This window comes from Pseudopodoces humilis, chromosome 2 (genome assembly GCF_049639895.1).
Source record: "Pseudopodoces humilis isolate 2021_Gansu_Grassland_sample_001 chromosome 2, ASM4963989v1, whole genome shotgun sequence".
NCBI classification, from domain to species: Eukaryota; Metazoa; Chordata; class Aves; order Passeriformes; family Paridae; genus Pseudopodoces; species Pseudopodoces humilis.
In genome coordinates, this window is record NC_142201.1 from 13,781,384 (window position 1) to 13,804,615 (window position 23,232).

Consider the following 23,232-nt stretch of genomic DNA (forward strand, 5'->3'; position numbering starts at 1 on the left):
AAGGTCACAGCCTCCTTCAGGTATCCATCCACAAGCTCCACCATGGGGTGCTCCACAGGCTACAGGTGGATCTCTGCTCCCCTGTGGAGTTACATGGGCTGCAGGAGCACAGCCTGCTATACCATGGCCTTTATCATGGGCTGCAGGGGAATCTCTGCACGGGTACCTGGAGCATCTCCTGCTTCTCCTTCTCCACCGACCTTGGAGCCTGCAGACCTGTTTCTCTCACATGTTCTCACTTCTCTATCTGGCTGCAACTGCAGTAGTGCAGCAACTTTTGCCCCTTCAAAAATCTTATCCCAGAGGCACTACCACAGTCACTGATGGGTTCAGCCTTGGCCAGGAGCAGGTCCATCCTGAAGCCAGCTGGCATTGGCTTGTTGGACATGGGGACTGCTCCCCACACCCCCCACTACCAAAACCTGGCCACACATACAGCTGAAAAGCTGTAATCCAATGAGAAGCTTGAACAGAGAGAGAAGTGAGAAACTTTGTCACAGGGATAGAAGAAAAGCCTCTGTCCTGCCAAGTTTTAATGTTCAACTATAATGTTTTAAGCTCAGTGCTGTCTGTTGTTGGGATAAATTTTTCCAGTTATTATTTTGACCATTCTTGTTTTTTTAATTTATTTATAATTTGAGAATAGCAGTAGTTGTGAGCATTATTCAGGATGAGTTAAATGCAGTTTTGCTTGGGGGCAAACCAAGCTGACCTCAAATTATTGACTTCGAATTTAACACTCTGGGGGTCTGCACATCTGAGGAGGAGGTCAGTATGTTTTACATTATGATAACCTTTTAGTGTAGCCTTCTAAGGACACACAAACAAATAGAGAGGGTTTTTACAGAGGACTACTTTGTTTTTTCAGGCCCAGCTGGGAAGTGGCTACAAGGACCATCAAATGGGCTGAGTAGTGTATCAATAGACATATCAAAAGCTCTGATAGCTACCTGCCCCAGTATTAATTGTCCTTTTTTCAACATCTTCAGGAAGACAAAATTGCTAGAGAACACTGCTTCTATACTCCAGCCCTTGCACTGACTACTCGTTAGCCCTAAGTCCAATTTTAAGACACGTCAATTTTAATATTGCTCCTTTCCCATCCTGCCATATACCACCTTGTTGCTTTGGGACCACAAAATGTGTGTACTTCCACAACAGCTAAAACCCACCAGGACAGCTGTTCTTTCTGTGCAATCACATGCTGGAGAGCTGATGAATCTCCTCCTCCTCTGCACCAGACTCTACCTCAGCTGGTTGCAGCTAACACAGAACCGCTGCAGCACAGCCTCAGTTCAGCTTTCAGCACAGGCTTATTCTCAAGAATCCTTCTGCAAAGTCCAACAAAACCTGTCCCCAGACATACATTCACCTTCATTCCAATAAGGCGAGCTAGTATTACTGTGGATGCTGCAAGTACAACAACTGCAACACAACGATTTGTTCTGTTTCCAAAACATTTAGTGTCCTTTTGGTTTCAAAGTCTGTCACAAATATTTCCACTATTAACAGGACAGAAATGCCATTAAAATTTACAGTGTGGAAAAAACATGTTAATCACATGTTGTATTTCAACCATAAGTTAAATTTCTTTTTCCCATACAACCAGAGCATTTTAAAATGGAGCAGCATATTAGAACTGCCAGAAATCTCACCCCACAAGTTTCATATCTTTTTATAAGCCTGCACAATTCTACAGTAAACCAATTTCTATACATTTCAGAGCTTAAGGATATTATTCTAAAATACAGTACTTAGATTCTCCACACATCAGAAGACTAGTTTATGAGCATGACAAAAGAAATAGAGCTTCAGAGACTTAGACTTCACTGAACCATCTGCTGGCTCCAGTCACATTCTTGTACAATTTGACACAACTTTGTGGCATTCAGGATGACCTGAAGTATTTTCTGTTCAAAGCTATACCACAATTTTATTATCTACAAGGTGGCTATACTAATTTTCTCATCCCACTGCACTTATGTCGAACTCTTACACCTTAATAAATGACAAATTTCCATGTTTTACACTTTACCACTGGAGACACTAGCTTCAAAATCATGTATCTCATCATGAAGTACATCAGTTCTGCTTTTCCAAGAAATGTCTAGCTGCAATATTCTCCAGTATGCCTTACTGAGTCTTAAAATTATGCTTTTGAACTCCAAACAAAAGTACTACAAATTCAGCTGAAATAATGAAAACAGACAAGTCAGTTAGAAAATCCTAACTTTCATGCAAAACGCCTGGTAAGTCAAAGGGAGAAAACCAGCTTGAAGTAGCTTTTTAGTTAGCTTTATCTTTTTTTTTTTAACTGAAAATATGCAAATTGCAATAGATATAAAGCAGTACTTTATTACATCCAAGTATCGTACCTGTGTGAAGTATTTTCCATCTTGTTTCAGGACTTTCATGGAGAGGTCAAGAATCAACCGCAGAAATTCCCATGTGGAATCTGCATATGGGAAAGGGTTGAAAAGCAGAACAGCACATTATTGGCTTGTTTACTTATTACATATTCAAGACTTGCAAAGTTTAAAAAAAAATCCTGGACTAAAAAAACAAATGCAAACCATACACAATGGCAACGATGGCAGGAGTATTGTTTTTCTTCACAGGAATTTTCCTGAAGTTTCCAATAAATTATGTAGTGAGGAAAATTTACTGGAGCATGAACTCCAAATACTTCAAGAACTACATGAGTTCATATTATTCTGGAATAAGAGATTTAAAAGAACATTAGGCACTTGCTAGTCTTTTATAATATTAAATAAAAATTTAAAAAACAGATGTCATTTTTTCCTCTCAGATTTGCTTTTTAAATGGAAAAAATGAAAGCACTTATGCTGCAGACTATTATGCAGCAAAAGGACAAACGTTGAAAATTTTCAGAAGTAAATAAATTAGAAGATTTACCTTCTTCTGGAGATGTGGAGATTGGAACAGCTGTCAGATCATTAATTACATAATCAAACATTCTTCCTTCTTTGGCATACCTCTTCAGTACAGGAATACAGTCTTCAATTAGAACCTGTAAGAATGAATTACTGTTGCTAGTCCTAAAACTACCCTAAAGCTGACCAGGTAAAAAGAACAAATACAGATTCACAGAAATTAAGAGGGTTAAAAAAATTTACAAAATTATTACAAAATCACAAAATTATTTACATGCTTAATTTTAGGCTCCACTTTCAATTTTTTTCATCAATTAGAAGGGAGGAACTTTGTAGGAATTATGACAATGAAAACACAGGCACTCCAGGACTAAAGTTCCTAGATCTGTAACCAGTGTTCTTCATAACAAATATTGACAACAGTTAGCAGTTCCAACATATGAGTAAAATAAAGTACTTGTATGAAGTACTGATTTCCACAGAGTAGCATGTGACTTCTGTTAATTTTTTTTTGTGTTTTTATTAGCTCACTCCTGGAAGTTAATATCTGTGACAACATCTAAGGGCCAGTAATGAAAATAGAAACATGTCAGATTACACCTGGGCTCATTTGTAAGTGCTGTCAGATGCAGCACAAGGATCTCAACTGCAGGGATGAATGATGTCTGTTGGAGTTTTTATCTTAATATAATAGCAGTGCAATACTAAGGGATTTTGCCTGCAAATTAAAAATAATTGTTAAATGTGTATTACAAGTTCAGGTATTTTCAACAGTATAGAACAACTAAAATACATATTTTTTCTATCTTTTTAACAGTTTAAGAAATGAAGCTAAACATAACATTTTTACTGCAATCTCTTCTTTATTTCTAAAGTTACAGCAAACATTCTCCTATTTCAAATCCCTTAAAATCTACATATGCAATTAATTTTAGAAGTCTGAAGCCAGAGAGTTAAAATACTTCCAACATGAACTTGTTATTAAAATATGCAAGTGTCATACAAAAGGAAAAGTAGCTCCCCAAACTTGAGTCTAAAGACTTGTCCCCAAAACTTTGCCGTAGCAAGTCTTCCAGACTAGGTCCTACTTGAAATATAACTTGTAATGAAAGAAAACCAATACATTACCTGGTAGCACTCTCCTTTCAGATTGTCTAAGACATCTCCGCACGTTTTACGCATGTGTTTTTTACACCCGTCAATCACCATTTGGTCAATGTTTGAAGCTTGTCAAGGCACAATACATTCCAGAAATAATACAGGTAAGAGTTTCTACTTCTTCACAAAAAAATAATTAGATGTGTCTATTGGTATATATACTGCAATAGTCAACCTCAGGCACTGGCCTCCAGATTCAATTAGATGATTATGAAGTGATTATTTTTGGTTGTAACCAGTGGTTTTGATACCTTCAGTCAGCATTACCATGAAAGCCTGAAATGTGAACTGTAAAACTATGGAAGACTCCATGAAGTTCAACTAGGTTAAGATTTTAACCTACATTTTTAGTCTTAGCCAATAGATCCCAATCCCTAGGATGATCAACATTTCATATGGTCAACAGTGGTTTATGCTGCAAACTGTACAAACTACAGAATGTTGAAAACTTGATTTGTATTGGTATTTTTAGAACAGGGCTGGTCAATTCATCAGTACAGTTCATCAAGTCCTGACATTCCTATTGATTAATTTTTTTTGCTTCTAGGCACTATTATTTTTTTTACAGCTTTCTTTAGGAAAACAGACAAACTCAAGAAGGCAGAAGTGAGCCCAAACCACCAAGTTGACAGACCTGTCTTCTGTTATTAGAGAATGCACCAGTCTGATGACAGAGGCATTCCTTTCCAGCCTTACATAAACGACTACTGAGAGTTATGGTACGGATTGGGAACCTGAAAGCAGGTGTTGCATAATGATGCACAAATATCTAGTCACTGGGTCTCTCTCAAGCTGACAAAAGGATTTCATTTTAGACCTCATATCCTACATACAAATCAGAACATGACAGTAACTGTGCTCAGTGTAAGGAATCAGCAGAAAGGTCAGGTTGATCTGCATTATGGGCCATTTGTCAAAGGATATCTCTACCATAGTAACCATCTTTGGCTTCAGTTTGACTATCTCATATAGTATACCTCCATCACCACCTCCTAGGATTAGCACTTCTTTCCCAGTGTAATCTTCCTTTCCACTGCCCATTATGGCTTGAGTATATGCCAGGTCACTTTCTGCCAGATCTGGACAGAAGGAAAAGAGAATTGGACAGAAATATTAAATCTTCAGTTTTTCTCATTAAGTGGTATTAACCCCGAGGTGATACAATACAGATCAAAGCAAGTACATCTACAGAAACAAGCTGTCTCTCACAGACAGTCCAAGTAATGACATTCTTCTCAGAATCCCACACAGGATTTCTCCAGTTCTCCACATGAACCCAGCAACAGCCACCTCAGCATTAGGAAGTACTGTGTGCCAAGGGAAAAAGTAGCAGAGCAAAACCATCAAGTCTTTTTAACTTAATGCCCACACTTGTTACTTCAGTGGGTTTTTATCTCAGACTCATCCTGCAAGAGGACAGATTTAGAATTTTCTGGAAATCTATTGTGGACCCCAGCTAGAAAGAGCTACCTAGATGCACACCAGTGGATCCCTGCACAGAAACAAACATGAATGTTAACCCCAGGTGCTGAAGGGCCCTGCTTGCCTGCTGCCAGCCTCAAAGCATGCAGTAACACTCCCAAGCTACAACAGATCTGCACTACAAGGGCCGTGCAGCAGCACATTGTGGCATATCCTGTCACTCTGCCTGGCAATCACCACCTCATTTAGGAGTGCACAATAACAAGATGAGACAAACCATTATTTCAAAATCCCATGGAAGGGAAATAAGTAATGGCATACTTTCCCTTCTACAAAGCACATTGTCATGTTCAAGCAAAACCTCATCTCCATATTAAGCGCTGATGAAAATTTCTGGCTAGAAGTATTGAATACTGAATTTGATGATTTCTAATACAATTCTATCTGGATTAGAAAATACCTTGCTAATGAATTCAATAACAGTGTTTTTCAGCTGCCATCTGCACAGGAGCCCTCTTGACAGTCAGAGAAAGCTAATTGAATTGTTAGAGGTACTTGCAATGATTTCAAAAAGCTGTATTTCAATTTCTTAATTACTCTGCCATTAGAGTGAAGATAGGCATTCTATTCCTGGGCAGCAATGTCCTTCATTTACCAGAGACAGTCCTTTTCAACGTAAGAACTAAGATTTTTTAAAGCATAGTCCTTTTATTGCCTAGATTTTCCAGCAAGCAGCAGTCTCCAGCTTTCAAGAACAGTAGTCCACCTTCTCCCAAGTTCACTTTGAAAAATACAAAGGTCAGCAGGCATAAAGTACCACATATAAAAACCCTCATATAAAGTTTGGTCACTATTTTGATTAACTTAAGAGTTCAAGTTCTACTATTTTGAAGGAGTCAAAAGACATTCACCAATAAAGCAGCTAAAATGCCTGCTGCTCCCTTGATTCTCTAATGGAATTTCCTGCATGGTGAGGTATAACACAGCTGTATCATACACAGACACACTAGGTCCCACTTCATATTTCTTTAGAATTCCATTGTGATTTGAAGACTTACAAAGTAGCTTGTTTTACTGTCCAAGAGAAGCTCTCAGAAAGTTGGACTGGCAACAAACAGAGAAAAGTTCATATAAAAGAATTCAGGAAAGCAAGCTCTGCTATAGAACACCATCTTCTATTCTCCCAGGCCACTCACTTCCTGCAGCAAAGATACTAAATCTGGAAAAATAAATCTTTATTTTTTTTTTTTAACTCTAGATTTTACACTGGTCAGTCTGATTAACATCATTAATATACAGGAACAGATAAAACTGTACTTGCAAAAACAGCTTCCAGCATCTGAACCACGACCCTTAGACGTCTATTAAAACTCCCATAGCAGGATAGAAAAAAACACTTTCGGCATTTTCACACCAGAGATCTTTAAATGAGATGATACTTACTAACATCCCCACTGAGAATAAGAATATTCCCAAATTGTTTTGAATGCAGAATTTTAATATTCTGAAAAGGTGACTCTTCATCATAAACAACTTCATCTATGTCATATTCCACCAGGCGCCCATCAGCTGTGGGCCAGTATCTGTCAATGACACCTCCTCTCAAAATCGCTGGCAACCTAGAGAAAAATAATATGAAAGAAGATTACAAATACGTGGAATATTTATTAAAAAAATCCACTTTAAACATACTGTGGATTCACCATAATAAATAATATTTACAAGAGGCATCTGAGAAAACTTGCCATATTTAATACTTCATAATTATAAGAAATATACTAGTCATATGTTAAATACACAACTTGCTAAGAGACAGATAACATACATGGTTCTTTTTTATGTATAACTTCTACAATGTACCTGTGAACTTCCTTCTATTCTAAGAGGGGGAATTTACATAATGTATGAGCCTCCGTAGTAGAATCAGCTCGTGACTAAAAATTAATACAATACTGTAGTGTTATTGTAGGCCAACAAACATGACAAAACCTCTTCCCATCTTCAGTTCATTTAAGAATGCCGTTTCGCTGAGATTAAGTGGATCTCACTCTGAGGCTACAGTGAAACACATTTTAATACACAGAAAAACAAAAACAGAACCATTACAGTATTTCAAACTGAGCTGGGTCAGCCTGAAGTACATAAGCACAGTCCTTGATATCAGTTGATAGTCTGCATTACTTTTAAAAAGTAATCTGCTGAGATTGTTTTGGGCTTGTTGTTTGTGGGTTTTAGGCTTTCTTTTTTAATTCCATTGAGATGCACCTTGGTTCAAACCAGTATTTCACCTGTAAAGACACTATCTTTGAAATGACAGCAAACAATCGAAGGGACTGCCTTTAGGCAAAATGTGCAGGCACAGAGTTCATCAGATCTCCCACACACACTTCAAAGAATTAAAGGGCTGGGTTTTTTTTCCAGAAGGCTGTAGCAGAAGACCAGACACAGACAAGCTTAATTCTTTAGCGATTCCCGAGCAACATTCCAGAAACGCTTCCTACCCCCAGCGAGCCGCCAGATGGCGGCACAAGGTGGGAGCAAGAGCAACCCTGCCTTACTGCAACAAAAAGGCATGAAAAGCTTCTCCAGCTACGTTCATCCTACTGCAGCTGCATGTGTGCAGCTGACACCAAAACGATGCAAAACAAATTAAAAGAACCCAAAAAACCAAACAAAAAACCACCCAACAAAACAAACCACACAAACCAAAAACAAGGAAAAAAAAGACAATGAGAAGCATGTGACAAGATCCATGCTAGATGCACCGTTCTAGGAGGTTCATCTTCCTATACTAAGGTAACCAAAGGAACTAGACCACTCCATGCAGATGTTATCCTGACCTGTTGTTAAGAAATTCCTATCACAGGGATTCCACAAACTCCCTCTATCATTTCAGTACCAAAACAGCCTCAGAAAGCTTCTCCTCCATAAGCAAAGATGCAAGATCATCAATGTTCATACACTGCACACCTTTTGTGAGGTTTTACTAGGTTGAAGTAAGATAACTATTCTGTTTTACATACAATTGTAAAACAGAAATACCAATATGCAAGTATAATATCACTTTTCAAATTACTACCATTTTACTTGTGGTCTCTCATAACCTTCATATCTACTGTCTGCCAGAGTACTGCTTAAATGTTTTCCCATTTTGTATGGGAAAAAAAACATTTGCTCCTTGGCTTTACTAAACCTTGTTGATTTCACACTTGCTTTTTACTTTTCTTGACCCGTTTTCACTTCTATGTTCCTTCAAGTACCTGCTGCACTTTCTACCATGTCCATGCCTACAGTAAGTGCTCCCTGGCTTCAAGGTATCAGTCACTGCCAGACAGCCACCACAAAGACAACAAACTATGTCTAGTATCAAAGTTATTTCAGCACCAGGCCATGAACTGTAATTTGAGTCCTTAAATTTTAACACATAGGCTTAAATAATCCAAGCTGACAAAGGGCTTACAAAGTCTCCATCCTTAAGTCTAATTATAAAGATTTGCTACAAAACATATCTATCTTCTTGGCAGGTCCCTAAACCACACATGCCCACAGTGAGCACCATGAAACACAGCAGAGGCAGAGATATGAAAAAGAGCTACAGGAAACCTTGTCAGGACAAAGTCTTCTCTATGGACTTGAGCTCCATTTTAGCTCTAATCCTCACCCCTGGTCCATGTGCCAGAGCTGCACTGCAGCTCTATCCCCACCCACCCAAGTCTTTTGCCAATCCTTGACACCCAGCTCGTGCTCAGAGATGCCTCAGCACTACAGCCAGCCACAGGGCTGGGTCTGACCCTGGGCACCATCATCAGCTCACCTTCTCCATGAGCTGTGTGATGTGGCCCATAGGGTACAGTTTATGCCCTGACCTATTCCTCTGCCACCCCTGGCTGCCCAGCCCTTTCAGAGCAGTCTGCTCCTGCTTCCACATTGCATCTTCTCTCACTATTTCATGCAATCATCTCAAGAAACTAAAAAAAATATCCCTTCCATACCTTCATACTCCAGGCTATTCACTGCATTACAGCAAAGCATAACTTGCTTATTATCTCTAGTAACTAGGCAGACAAGCCATATACAGAAGCAGAGGTACAAACTTACCGTTTCACCCTTTTTATGTTACTATGAAACAATTCTTTCATTCTTTCTTCTACTTTGTTTAAAAGCTGAAAAAAATAGCAAAGGAGAGGTAGAATTTGTAGATCAGCACTTAATGCAAAATATCTGTTAAAATACTCTACCTGGAAGTCAATAAAACATAGCACATGCTATGAAAAGGCTTTGAAATGGAGCACCAGAAGCCCATGAATAACTAGCTGGCCTCCTCAGCCTTGTTACTAGCAGGAATGTGCACATTTCAGCAGCTGTCATCACTGCATTTAGCTGTTCAAGATAACACAGCCAGAGGTAACATGAGAACCCTTTAAAGTTCCATTCCTGCTACAACAGTGGCCTCTTTCCCTGCAATATTCAATGTCCAGAGCCTTCATGCCAGGGAAGATGAAGTTCTTTTTCCCCATGGGGCAAAAGATTGAATATGGAGGCTCCTCATCTCTCAGAACAGAGAATACAAAGAAGTCTCACACTAATACAGCAGGCTGCAAACTGAGCATCTCATGTCCTCCTTCACTGCCCTAAGTAGCTGAAGAGACCCAAGCCCTAACCAAGCCTGCTGTATATATCTTGACAACTTTTACAAAGAACATGAGGCCCAGTACTTGCTGAAGAGTATGTGCATTCATGCATTCATACATTCATGTGTGCACAACTGACTTTAATATTTTTAATCTTTTACCACAATAGATTTTGATAGACCTGAAAAAAAAGGGACTCCCCATACAATTAGGTAATCCTAGTAAGGTAAGCAGCACCCATACCTGATCAACTTCTTCTCTTCCTTTCACGTCATCATTGTAGCTCTGCAGATCCACCAGCACTAATCCATGAGGGTGAATTCTCAAATTGGCAAAACTACAACAGAGACAGTGATGACAAATTTATTATCAAAAATCACAGTAAGGAAAGAAAATCTAAAACAAGTTATACCAAAATTAAGAATGAATATATTTTTCCCCAGCACCTGTAACTGTTGGCAATGCTGCTCAAATCTTCCTCTGCAAGTCACTAACAGCAGAGTTGCAAGAACTTTCCTATCACTACACAACTAATAAAACCAGTAGGAAGCAAGGCAGTGAAACAGGGTGCTTAAGCCACAATAACTACGGTACAATGAGAATATGCTGCTTGCTAGTCTATAAGGCCTGCTAGAACAGGTGTGTTAGTTTGGGCTTTTTAATTGAAAATAAGCCTTAAGAAAACAGCTGGACACTTTCCTTCCCCTATATTTTCGTTTTCACTTCTGGAGGTATTTATCTGTACTGTTTTGCAGGAGGGGTGGGGTGGTTGTTTAATTATTTTGGTTGTTTTTTTTAAAATTTTTTTATGGTAACTATTCAGAGACTCTGGTCACAGTCAAAGCTGAATAAAAACCTGTAAGTGAGAAACAATATGCATCCTGGAGCAAACCATAGCTTTGACTGGCAAAGAAATTGCAGCAGCAAACTCTCATTGATGAATACAAATTAATGTCAATAGAACTCCTACTGTATATTTACTACGGGAACATTTAATGACCAAAGCTTCACCATGCTAGTATAGGAGGTGAACAAACAGTGAATCTTCGAGAACTTGCAACAAAGAATACAAGAACGAAGGGCAGTGGGGAAGGACACAATAACACTGTAGCACAGGCAATATCCTTCCCATTCTAGGGAGAAAACAAAAAGAAACAGAAAGGCTACAAGGGGATTACATAAAGGAAGTAGAGGAAAAAAATACCAGCTGGAAAAAAAGAGCAGACAAGGGGATGAGAATAGGAATGCTTGAACAAAGAGAGAAGAGTATTCAGGGACAGAAATGCACTAATAGAACACAGAAACTGCAGATAAAGCTGTATCATTCTCTGAATGCCCCATTCTTTGCCTTCCTGCTCTTAGCGCCCCACTAAACCCCAAACAAAAACTCAAACCAACTCCTGTTGTGACAGAAAGTTTATATGGCCTTTCATCTCCCCACCACTCCCACCTTTTTTGTCTCTTCCAGAGCACCTTTTGCAAAATGTCAGCCTCAGTAGGAATACCAGCTCCTCCGTGGTGCTGGGACCTTCAGCCCTCAGCTTCAGTCAGAAATAAAACCCTGAATATTCTGTGCTATCTGAAGATAACTTCTGGTAACTGTAAAATAACCAAATTATGAAACTGACTAAAACAATTCAAGAACAAAAACACCTCGATGGTTTTAGAATAGCAGTGATCTGCAGCTCTGATATGTTACTACTGTCACCCAGTTCTTTTCAGAGAATGAGTCTGGGCAGTCTGAGTCTTTCCTCAAGACTTTGCAGACAGGTCTTGCCCCCAGGAAGAAAAGGCCTTTCTATTTACTACACACACGCACACCCAGAGCCCACAGACTGTCACCACCTTGGAGCAACCCTCCCTCCATCCCAGAGCTTCCCCACTAGGTGTCCTCCGACACAGGTTTTTAACTTGGGAACACAAAAGCCTACCAGGATTCTGTTTACATGAAGGTTTGGGGGTTTTTTAAAGGAGAGAAAGAAAGGAGCAGAACTGAGAAGATGGATGGTCACTCCAGCAGGTTTTGGACACAACCGTCCACAGTGAAAAGGGTGAAGTCCATAGGCCCTCAGAGCTGTGGCACTACAGACAGAAATATGTATATGCAGTTCATAAGACAGCTCTGTAATTTGATTCCCTGAAAACTGGTGTGGTGTCAGAAATATTTTCACTGTTAGAAAAACTTTCTATCAGTTTATTTCCATATTCTGGGAGTTGTTTTTTGCACAAATAAGCAACAGGTTGACTATCCCACGACTCAAGTTCTCTTTTAAATTAATTTCCTAGAAGAATCACATAGCTGTCATAAGATTTGACAGCTGACATCTTTACTTCCTCTGTGACTCTATGAGAGCCTCAGGAGGGGATGTTCCTGTCCCTACTTTGAGGTGGGAGGCAAGAGAGGTAGAGAGGAGAGTTGCTCTGACAGTAGAGGCACACAACTTCAGATTTTTAAGCGATATGACAGCATTAGAATAGAGACAGAACTGGACTGCAGAACCATCCATTTCATCCAATTGTCACCTCTAGCAGAATAGCAGGGTCCTGACACCTAGGGCAAGGGGGAAGACATGAAAGGCAGGCAGCAGGCTGCGTAATGGGACAAAAATTCAAGTTCCAAGTTTCTGGCTGACATTCTCAGCTAGCTTTTGATTTTAAAAAAAACAACTTGAATGAAATTAAAAATTCTTAACATTAATACAGGTCAAGGTTGATTATACCTTGGCTGTAAGTTATATGGATGAAAACAGACACCTAAAATAAGCTAAAATGCCTGTAAAGATTTAAACACACAGCCAACGTTACAAGTGTACTCAAAGTGAACAGTCCAGTATTAAACAGTATTAAGGCAGTAGTGGTAGGCCAAAGCTGAACTCACAAAAGAGTTACTAGCTTCAGTCAGCAGACAGCAAAGGCTACACTGGCTTTTGTCACTTTATATTTGTCTCCTTGGCAGAACATATATGAACACAGGTTTTTATCAGCAGCAGCTCTTTTAATGTGTGGAAGAGGGTTCTTTAAAACAATGAGAATAGTTTCCACTTTCTACTATGAAAAGATTACTTTAAAATCCAAATGAGGGGGGAAAAGTTTGCTTCAAAATTAGCCTCTCCTTTCTCATCTTTCTGAAAAATATACCTGTTTTAAAAAACAAACCACCTGCCACACTTTTGGCATGTGTTTGCACATAATTTCATAAAAGCAGTAAGATGGAAAAAAAGGTTCAGTGAGGAGGCATCTTCTTTCCATCTGACAAGGAAATCTGCGTCTGAAAAGCAGCCCCCACTGTAAGAACGCTCCACTTGGTGCTGCACCTGCATATCTGTCACATCCTCCAAGGCAGTACTCAAGCTTTTTGTGCTTGTATGCAAACAGGTGTCAGCTACAGACAATTCTACTGAGTGCTGCATCTTGGCTTCTGAACATCAGAAAACATCAGATGTCAACAAATAATTCCAAACTGCACAAATCAAAAATAACTGCTGGAAACAGAACTAGGAAGCAGAGATCAAAATATTCTAACCCAAAATGTACCATCCTATCTTAGTTACTTGTACTGCAGAGTACGAAATATTGCAATCCCACATACCCAAGAAAGGATTTCCCAAACCACCACACCCAGAGAATACAACTGGATAGACAGACAGGTACCTACAAACTCCTCTTTGCCCATCTAAGCTTTTATCTGCTGACACTATAAAATGGAAGAGTTTAAGTATTCCAAAAACAGCAGCCACTAAAAGTATCACCTGCCGAACTACTCAATGAGGGAGGAAACAGAAATTTGTTTATACTAGGAAAACATAAAATTTTTAAAAATGGCATTACATTGTTTCACTAAAACACTTTCTTAAAAGTCTTCTTCACCTTAATTACAAAGTACTTGAGGGACCTTAAGAAGCTAAGCAAATACATTTCTTCATTATACCATTAGTCCAGGTCTGGTTTTACAGAATAAGATAATTTAACCAATGAAAGCTACCATGGTAGCTGTTGCTGATTCCTACCAACTGCTTCCTATTCTTCAGCCCATTTTTACACTCTGTCACTCCATAGGCAACTACAACATTTTAGCCTGAAACAAAGAGCTGAGGAATGTTCATCCTGGTCCTTTGAAATATGCTGTCTAGCATACAGAGTGATTAGCAAAAGACTAACAAAGAAAGGAAGAAAGTAAGCACACCCCCCTCTCCCTTCACAGTGTTAACACATTTATCAGCATCTCTGTGATATACAAGCCAAATTCAACTGGGTAAAGCTTGCACTGCTGTGAACAGTGAAGTCAAATGCCAGTAGGATTATTCTTCCATAAACAAGAATTTAGACACTGAACTTAAAAATGGGTATGTGTACATGGGAAGTCTTTTAGAAAAGACACTCTTCTACTGTAAAAACAATGACTCAAGTTTCAGGTTTTGGGGGTTTTTGAAGAACTTCAAGGTGGAACATGACAAAAGAAGGAGTGTAGATGCACAAGGAAAAAAGTCTCACATCTCTATGGAGTATAATAAAAGGCTACTTGTTTACAAGCAGCAATGATATTAAAACGAAGTATTAGTTGAGAAGATATTCGTTTCCAAAGATTAGCTTCACCGATTTTATTCCTTAACTTAGATGTAACAACACTTCTAAAACTACTGAAATATACTGGGCAACATGACTCTGTATGAAGTCACATACACATTAAGTAAGATAAAAGCTTCACATGTTTTAAACCTAACTTTTAACTGTTTAGTCCAAGATAGCAACATTTCAGTAAAAGCATGCTGCTTAATGTGACCCTTCAAACCATTCTAGAAGGAATCTAAAAACACATAGCTCAGAAAAACAAGATTGCTGGAGCCTCAAAACTCAAGAGACAGAGTGCCATTATGGCACATGCTGCTACTGTTTCCCAAGCAGTGTTTGGGCAAGGGGGCTGGCAAAGCACAGAGGAATGCATCCATCCCCACCACTTCACCTAAGAACTTGAGTGGCTCAAGTGAGCCATTCCCTGCCCCACTCCAGAGCTTTGTGTTGACAAGCCTGTTAGTAAATGTCTTGAGCTGAACCTCCTTCAATTAGGTTGTCAGAACACATCACAAAGTAAATGGACTAGGTAGAGCTGCCACATATGACTTCCGCTTGCTTAGCTTTGGACAAAAGAAAACAGGTATCTGTTGCTTTGGTAATGACAACAGGAAAGCATGTCTTAATCCCCAGATCAGCTCCAATTTGTTCAACCAGCGCAGCCCTCTATGGGGCTGTTCACATGGTAGCTTTGTCAGAGAGTTTTGTCAACAGTAGTGCCCACAGACTGTGGGCATGTTCCACAGACTACAGCATGGGGCACCCTGCGGGTTATGGGTGTTATCTCAGCAAACTTTGGAGTGCAGATACTGTTTAACAACATATTACTATCTCATCTCAAACATTTTTCCCAGGGATTAGCACCCAGCTTGTTACATCAGCTGCACATCTGTCTTGCAACGGCTCAGTCTCCTTTGGCTGGCTAAAAACATGTTTGTGTGCACATGCTCACAAAATCCTTATTCACAGCACCCACTCCATCTCTCCTTCTAGGGAACTTGTGAAAGGTTGCAGCCAGCCATCCTTACAAGAGCTGCTCAGGACATACCTATCCCTCCACCACAACTCTTTTTTTCCAAGTTTTATCACAAGTTGTTGCTGGAAATTCAGCACACTCACTGTTTTGCAGGGAAAGAAGAGGAAAAATCCGAGCACCCTACCTAGTTTCTTCCTAGTTGTGTCAGGTAATATTTTTATGCCAACTAAAAATGTATGATATTTCAGGGCACTAAGAAAGTGCAGACAAATTTGCTGGTATTAAAGCCTATTTAGTCAGTATGAAATCCTCCATATGCTATTCAGTTCATTCATACTACTTGTGAAATGTGTTCATTTTGCAAGGCTTTTAACTGTCCAGTCTGTTGGGTTTTATGGGTTTACAACCTCATTTGTTTAAATTAAGTTAACTGAAACTGCATCAAACAGAAATGCAAACTATATTACAAGAAATATACTGTTTAGGGCTACTTTACAAAAAAAAAGTATTTAGGCTTTTTCTGTAACCAGAGGAAACAAAGCTGCTGAGGTCCTAAAACATACAGAAAGTTCTTCTGCACATGTATTCAGCTGACTGTGTAACAAGAGCAATCAAGTCAGATATTTTTAAATTTAGGTTTTTATAAGAACCTTGATCAGAGATGCTTCCAGGTGCCAGTTCACTTATCTCCTGGAAAAGTTATGTAACAATAGCCTGTTTTCTAGGAAGTTCCTGGAACACATCAAAAGAGAGGCAATTCAACTCTGAAAGTGCACCTTTAGAAGAGGCTGTCATCTTAAGGGGAACAAACACATGAATTCACAAAGAGAAAGCCCAGTTTAAGAATTCACATCTCATGCCCCTCTAAAACTCAAGGAAATGCAGGAAAGCAACATGAGGCCATGTAATCAAATATACCAAATGTTTTAATCATCTAACTTCTTTTTACTTCTAGGTATATTATCTTTCAATTTTTCAGAGTTTGTAGAACCTTGATATTATCTTTTTATGAGAATTACATGAAAGCTTAACTCAATAGAGGGGAAGGCTAGGACCAGAGTAGAAAATTACCAACTTTGCTATCTTTTCACCAACTCAGAGACAAAAGGTTACCAGAACTGCAATGTTGATAAAAAAATTCAGGAAGAATATAAAATCAGATGTAACTAAAGACAGAATAAACAAGGCTGTACAAAAGCAAGATACAACTAACAGGTTTTTCTAGGCACATCAAGCATAAAATCAAAATAATTTTGAGCAGAAAAAGCCAGTGCCACATTTGAAAAGCTAAGTGAAATATACTAAAAACTTCATAAATCACAACTGAGAATGATAAACATAGAACTACTCATATCCACTTACTTGTTACCTTAGTTTGGGTGTAAAAACCCCCACAAAAAAACCCCAATCAAACAAACAGAAACAAACCATCAAACAAAACAAATCCAACCAGCAAAAAACAAAAAACAGGCAACCACAAAGCAGCAACTGCCACATGTACGTCAAGAACAGGTAACTAAATAACTATAAGAAAATAAGTGCAATAAAATCATGGTAGTTACTTATAAATAGACCAGATTAATGTATACCATAATCAACTAACCCTCACACTGTGAGGCAGCATCAGGAAATAAAGGGAATGTAGTTTTCTTTATCCATTTGTCCCAGCAGACCCAGCTTTTATGTCACTAATGACACCAACCACCCCTTACCATGCTGTTAATTACTTCAGAAGCTGCTTGAGAATTTGAAGCATATAACGGCATGTAAATACAGACAGACACAAAGCTGTCATTGTTCACATGCTAAGGTTAGACTCCAACATATTTAGACATATTTAATGGTCAGAAAAATTACAAATACATTGAACTGACTTGAGCTGTCCTGCATCTGGAACGACTAGTGCTGAAACCAAGGCACCATTCTAGGGTACTGATCAGACTGAGCAGTTCAAGCTCCTGAGATTCAAACTGCAAGATGACATAGTCCAGATTAGAAACAATATTCTGCTTTATCATAGCTATTTCATACACAAGGCTGATAAAAACATAAGACAGCTTGCCCTGTCAACACTACAGGGGGTCCGATAGAGGGAGAAATAAATATTTTAAAGAAGGACAGTAGAGGCGTAATAAAAAGAAAATCCACTCACCTGCCATTTTTTTTGATGTAGGTTACTAAATAACCATGGTCTTCCCAGTTATGAACTGTTTCTGTCATTCCCTGCTCCTGAAAAATGGGCTGTAGAGCTTTAAGAACGGCATTACAATCAACTGCAAGATTAAGAGAGAAAAAAAATAATCAATGAAGATTCTCCACTCAGGTGACTTCTGCCTTTTTTTAGAGGATGGAAAGTTCTTCCTGGCACCCAGGATTAATTTTTCTTTAAGCACCATTTCAACACTCTTTCACATATCTTCTCTTCTGCCCATTCTCATCTCCCCAGAGATATTTCTCAGTGCATGGGTATCCAAACAACTTTCTTTTAAATCAGTTTTCACACCTGAGCAAAAATGGCTATCTACTATGGATTTAATGAGAGCATTTTTATTATGGCTATTATTGATCATATACTGTATCACAATCCACACAAGTCTTTATGCACACAATTACTTTTAGAATCACTTCACACACAAACAGTAATCCCCCAAAAAAACACAGCACTGACGAGAAACCTCAAAAAACATTAAGCTGTAATACTGGATAATTACAAGGGTATTGAAGGCTAACGTATCCACTCTACCCCTCCACAAACATCCTTTTTTCTAATATCCAGGCCAGAGCAAGTCCCCAGTTGAAAAATTCATGATAAATGGAAAAGATGCCTCAGAAGAGCACACAAAAACTCACTTGGAAATAACTGACATTACTCTGGTACAACTACCTTCAAAAGCAAGCTGATAATTTGTCCATAAAGGTATTTCTTCAGTCAGAATATGCCAAGTTCATATGTTTCAAGTTTGCTGTACATTCTGGGGGGTTATTGTTACCCACAACATAGCTTTAATGAACCATTTTCATTTCTTCAAACAAGTGTCTCAAAAACAAGATGCAAGTTTTTCCCATTTATTTTGGAGTTAACAAATCCACAATTAGTGAAGGATGCTCCTAAAACTGAACTTAGCAGAACAGGAAAAAAACTGGAAAGACTATCACAGTAATGTCAGTGAAGAAACCTAATAAAACATTAATCTACAGGCTGTCCTTGTAAGGCAAGTAGCATCACTTCTGCTTCACAAAACTATGCCAGTATGGTCATCCAATACGGCAACAATGCAACAAGGATTTAGTATCTCTACCAGAGAAATCACCTGACACAGACGCAGTATGGAGGCACAGTTTACAACCAAATGCTTCAGCACAGACACAATCTTCCCCATTGTGACTTTCTTAAAGAGTTATTCCCAAGGTACTTATTTTGTTTTACCCCTGCTCCCAAAATGCATAAACACTGGAAACCAGTAAAGGTAGCCTGCAGACAATCAGCAACAGTTTCCAGGATAAAATGGAGTTATACAAGCTACAAAGGACTGAAAAAAAACCCATACCAAATGAATCAAAGTTCATCAATCAGTCATCTCTATCCAACTCCATAGTAGGCTAAACTAAAAATATGGTGACTTGAAACTTACGTTTGCCCAACTATAAACCCCAGACTTGAATTTCCCCTGAATGTTTCAACCAGACAGACTGAAGTAACTGACAGAGTATTTACTTTTCTTCAAATACAAAGTCAAGAGCAAGCCAATCCCCCAGTAACCAAGGATATTTATTAAAAGTTGGAAAGCTTCGCTTACTGCTCATACTATCTGATCTCAATGCATGTTCTGAGATAAATTTATTTTTCACCTTCTTCATCTCACTCATTACCTCCATATTGCAAACTAAAGGCAAATAGATGGAACAAAACTAAATTCTGTTAGACCACAGTGAATTATTTAACTGCTGGCTCCTTCTTAGTCAGGAGCACCACAGTCCACTACCACCATGAAACTTCTTCCTTCCCCTACCTGCCTATAATAATCTGCATCATCTGTACCAGTAAGATTTTAGACTTCCAATCCAGCATCAGGTTCTACCATGGCACAGGCAATAATTAAGGCTCAGAGTACACAGCTTGTCTTCCCAGTAACCATGGTTACAGTAGTAATAAGTGGGAAAACAACCAAGCCAACATGTTTATTAGGCATCAAAAGAATAGATAAATGGGGCCATAACTATGAGCCACAGTTCTTAAACTGGTTCTAACCTCTGCAGCCTTGCACTGGGAAAGGAACTTTGAAATGCTCACTTAAATTTGCAGCTTCTGGCAGGCATCAGCCCTTTTTGGAAAAGGTAAGAGCAGCTGCTCCAGTGCCAGTACATTCACAAAGAACTTTTGTCACTTCAGACACGTGGTCCCCACTTCTTCAGTAGTATCTGCTTCCTTACCTAGCTCCTTTACCTTCCCCATCTTTTTCAAAACAAATTTTCATTTCCATCCTTTACTTCTTAGGTCATCCCCACAAAAACATTAAAGAACTCTGTTTACTCATGCATGCCATACCCTCCCAGGCCCAAGAGTAAAGTGATACAAAACCCAAGCTGAACTAGCATCCAACTCCCAAAGCACTTCATTCTGCAGTTCCTGCAAGATGGCAGCAAGATAGTGAACAGTCTGAAAGAATTTAGTCCATTTTCAACAGCTTTAAGGAATCCTGCTAGGTGTATCTTGGCAGACACTCCAGGAGAAATCATCACTGATCTTTTTCTGCTCCATGAACATACCAACCCCTCACATATGGCTCATCATTCAGCCACAGAGCTCTTTGCTAAGAACCCAGGCACAAGCCTGATTAAGCTCTCCCTACTATGCTATTAATAGGATATATTAAAACAACAACATGCTCTTTCACCAGGTATCCTTTTAGTTATACTACACAAGATTTGCCTTGGAGGGCTAATTAATTCTCCCAAGTTGGAGCTTCCTTTATAAAATGTCTGAGGCATTAAGTGGTTGCTTGAAGGCATCAGGAATTTTCAGCCATCTCAGGATCTCTCACCCAAATCCACCTGTCACCACCTCACTCCAAGCTCAGATATGCTTTTATCAAGCATTGATAAGCAAATAGGACAATGGTGATTGAAACAATAGGAACACCTTTGAATCTACATCTAAATGTTTATTCAAGTAGTCATTACTTTTTTTTGGTTATTCAGGAAGAAAAACTCTGGGTACCAAGTATAAAATACTGTTTTAGGCATTTGGTAATTGTTTACCAGAAGGAATGAAAAATGCCCAGAGTTTCAACTTTAGAGAACAGGAACAAAACCCACTATGTATGGGATTTGAAATACATGTATTTTTCAGAAGAGTTAATGCCCAGTTTAGTCAGAATGTTTTTGGACCCCAACACATCTAAAGAGAAGACTTGCAGCAGTTGCAGATGTTCCTCTGAATTTGAGCAGCAAAGCAGTCAGTACTTGACAGTAATCTGTGAACATAAGAGCAAAGTCCAGAGTCACCATAAGCATGAAGTCTTGGCCTCACACACACACTGGCTAGTTCCACTCTGATACCTGAGCTCAGTGTTGGAGTCATCTGCTATTGAGCCAGACAGAGTTAATCTCTACAAATATTCTGGCTTAAGACTTCTTCATGCCCTATGATTAACAAAATTTCAGTTAACTATGGGAACAGATTAATTCTCATTTGAAAACATTCACCCCACTTCCAACTTCAAATTTTTCTTACCCTGATTTTCAATCATTTCTTCTAAACGAGTGAAAACACAGCATAACCAAAACAATAGAACACATCAAAGCACTTATACATGATTCTGCATCTGATGAATTTTCCCTTGGTAGCTAAATATTCAATAGAGAAAGCTGAAGAAAACAAATCAAACTAAGTGCTTCATTAAGAATACTTTAAAGAGTTAGCATACATTAGGAATCAAGATGCAGAATATGCTAATAGTAAATAGCAACCTGAACTGTTGGCATGTCTTTTCAGTTCAGAGTTGTTTAGGTTGCTTCAACATAATAAATCCTAGTGTTCTGATATCAAGTCTGATATCCTTGCACACAGGCACTCTACCTATCAACTCAAATTCTTCAAAAATCTTATAGGAAAAGGAAATACAGAGACAGGGTGGGAGGGCCCCACATACAAGTGATGAAGGGAACACACCTGACAGAAGAGATTCATTTTTAGGCATCTGCGGTCCAGGGGCAGTTCATGAAGAGCAGAAGGAGGGGGTGCATTCAACCTTCTACTACTGTTCTACTACTGCACACCTGACTGCTCTGGCACTGAGCCCATAAAAGTCAAACTGGTGGCCCCCTCCACCACCACCTCATACTGGAAATAGTGTCCTCGGGCCCACAGGTGTACAGGGAATCTCTCATGCACAGACTAATCCCAGGTATTTTTCCAATGCCAACGTTGTATCTCAATCTTAACCATGAAAATACTGCAGAATTAAGAGGTATTAAACTGCAGCAGAAATGTTTATTGAGCAAATTGTTCATAAACTTTAGAAGTCCAGAGCCAAGGAGAAGACTCATCAAGCTCCCATGTATTTTCCATGTCCTAGATTCCCTTTAGCACTTGAGAAAACAGAAATAAAAAATGAGAAAGCCAAAAGTCACAACAGTTCATGGAAAATCAACAGCTGCCTCCTCCTCCTCCTAAGTCCTCCTCTCCATCATACATAAGAGGATAGAGCAGTACACAATAATTAGCAGATAACTTGTTATCACTTAGTCATCAACTCCTGCAAAGCAATCTTTTTCTTAGAACTAGAAAACTTAAGAATTTTACTTATTTTGTCATAATTAAAAGGATCTGCCTGCATGGAAAATGAGTGAGCAGAGCACACTGGTGTTTGAAACAGACTATCTAGAGAAATTTTCACAGTAATATTACAGGCTCAACAAAAGTCAGAATGCCAACAGTTGCCTAAGCTAAGGCTTGTCCTCCAACAACAAAATAACCCCATGCCTCACAAGAATGAAAGTGACCCCTTCAAGCATACTCCGAGACCCCTGCTTTCATAACTGCCCAGAACAAAGGTAGCTTTTTCCTGACATGTTAACAGATGCAAATGAATAACAACTGGCTTTAGCAACATACACCTTTCTGGGTATTAAGTTTCAAAGTCTCCCATCAGAACATACAGGAAAAATCCTTTGTTTTGTCTTTGCCAGCTCTGCAAAAGTAAAAAACAGCAGGATGCAGAAAATTATACTAAAATTACTCCTCTCAATCAATTTACACCCATGAGGACTATTCTCATTATGTTGACTTAGACACAGAAGTCAACAAATTATGTATGGCATGAGGCTTAAGCAGGTGGAAATAGTTATTTATTACTACTCATTCAGCCATGAGAAAACAAATCATCAAGTTTCCTAATGCACTCATTCTATTGCACTATGTATTACACAAGGTTAAAAGTAGAAGGCTACTTTTTCCAGAAGTTTCCACAGAACACCTCTCACACTCTTATTTTTAAGGATTTCCAGCTACATAGCTATTACAGGCAAATCCAGCTACACTGTGTCACATCAGCAAGTGCATGAACTTACTGGCACTTCC

General features: G+C 38.9%; 1 protein-coding gene across 1 annotated transcript in view; it reads right to left on the reverse strand.

Moving 5' to 3' along the window:
* Positions 1-23,232, reverse strand: part of SMS (spermine synthase) — a 42,920-nt gene that overhangs the window by 11,554 nt on the left and 8,134 nt on the right. Inside the window, exons 2-9 of the mRNA XM_088051400.1 lie at positions 17,803-17,923; positions 10,349-10,442; positions 9,573-9,637; positions 6,918-7,093; positions 4,975-5,131; positions 4,023-4,110; positions 2,917-3,031; positions 2,376-2,455 (exon numbers count right to left, since the gene is read on the reverse strand). Coding sequence (XP_087907526.1) covers positions 2,376-2,455; positions 2,917-3,031; positions 4,023-4,110; positions 4,975-5,131; positions 6,918-7,093; positions 9,573-9,637; positions 10,349-10,442; positions 17,803-17,923 — 896 coding nt within the window. The remainder of the gene's footprint in view (positions 1-2,375; positions 2,456-2,916; positions 3,032-4,022; positions 4,111-4,974; positions 5,132-6,917; positions 7,094-9,572; positions 9,638-10,348; positions 10,443-17,802; positions 17,924-23,232) is intronic.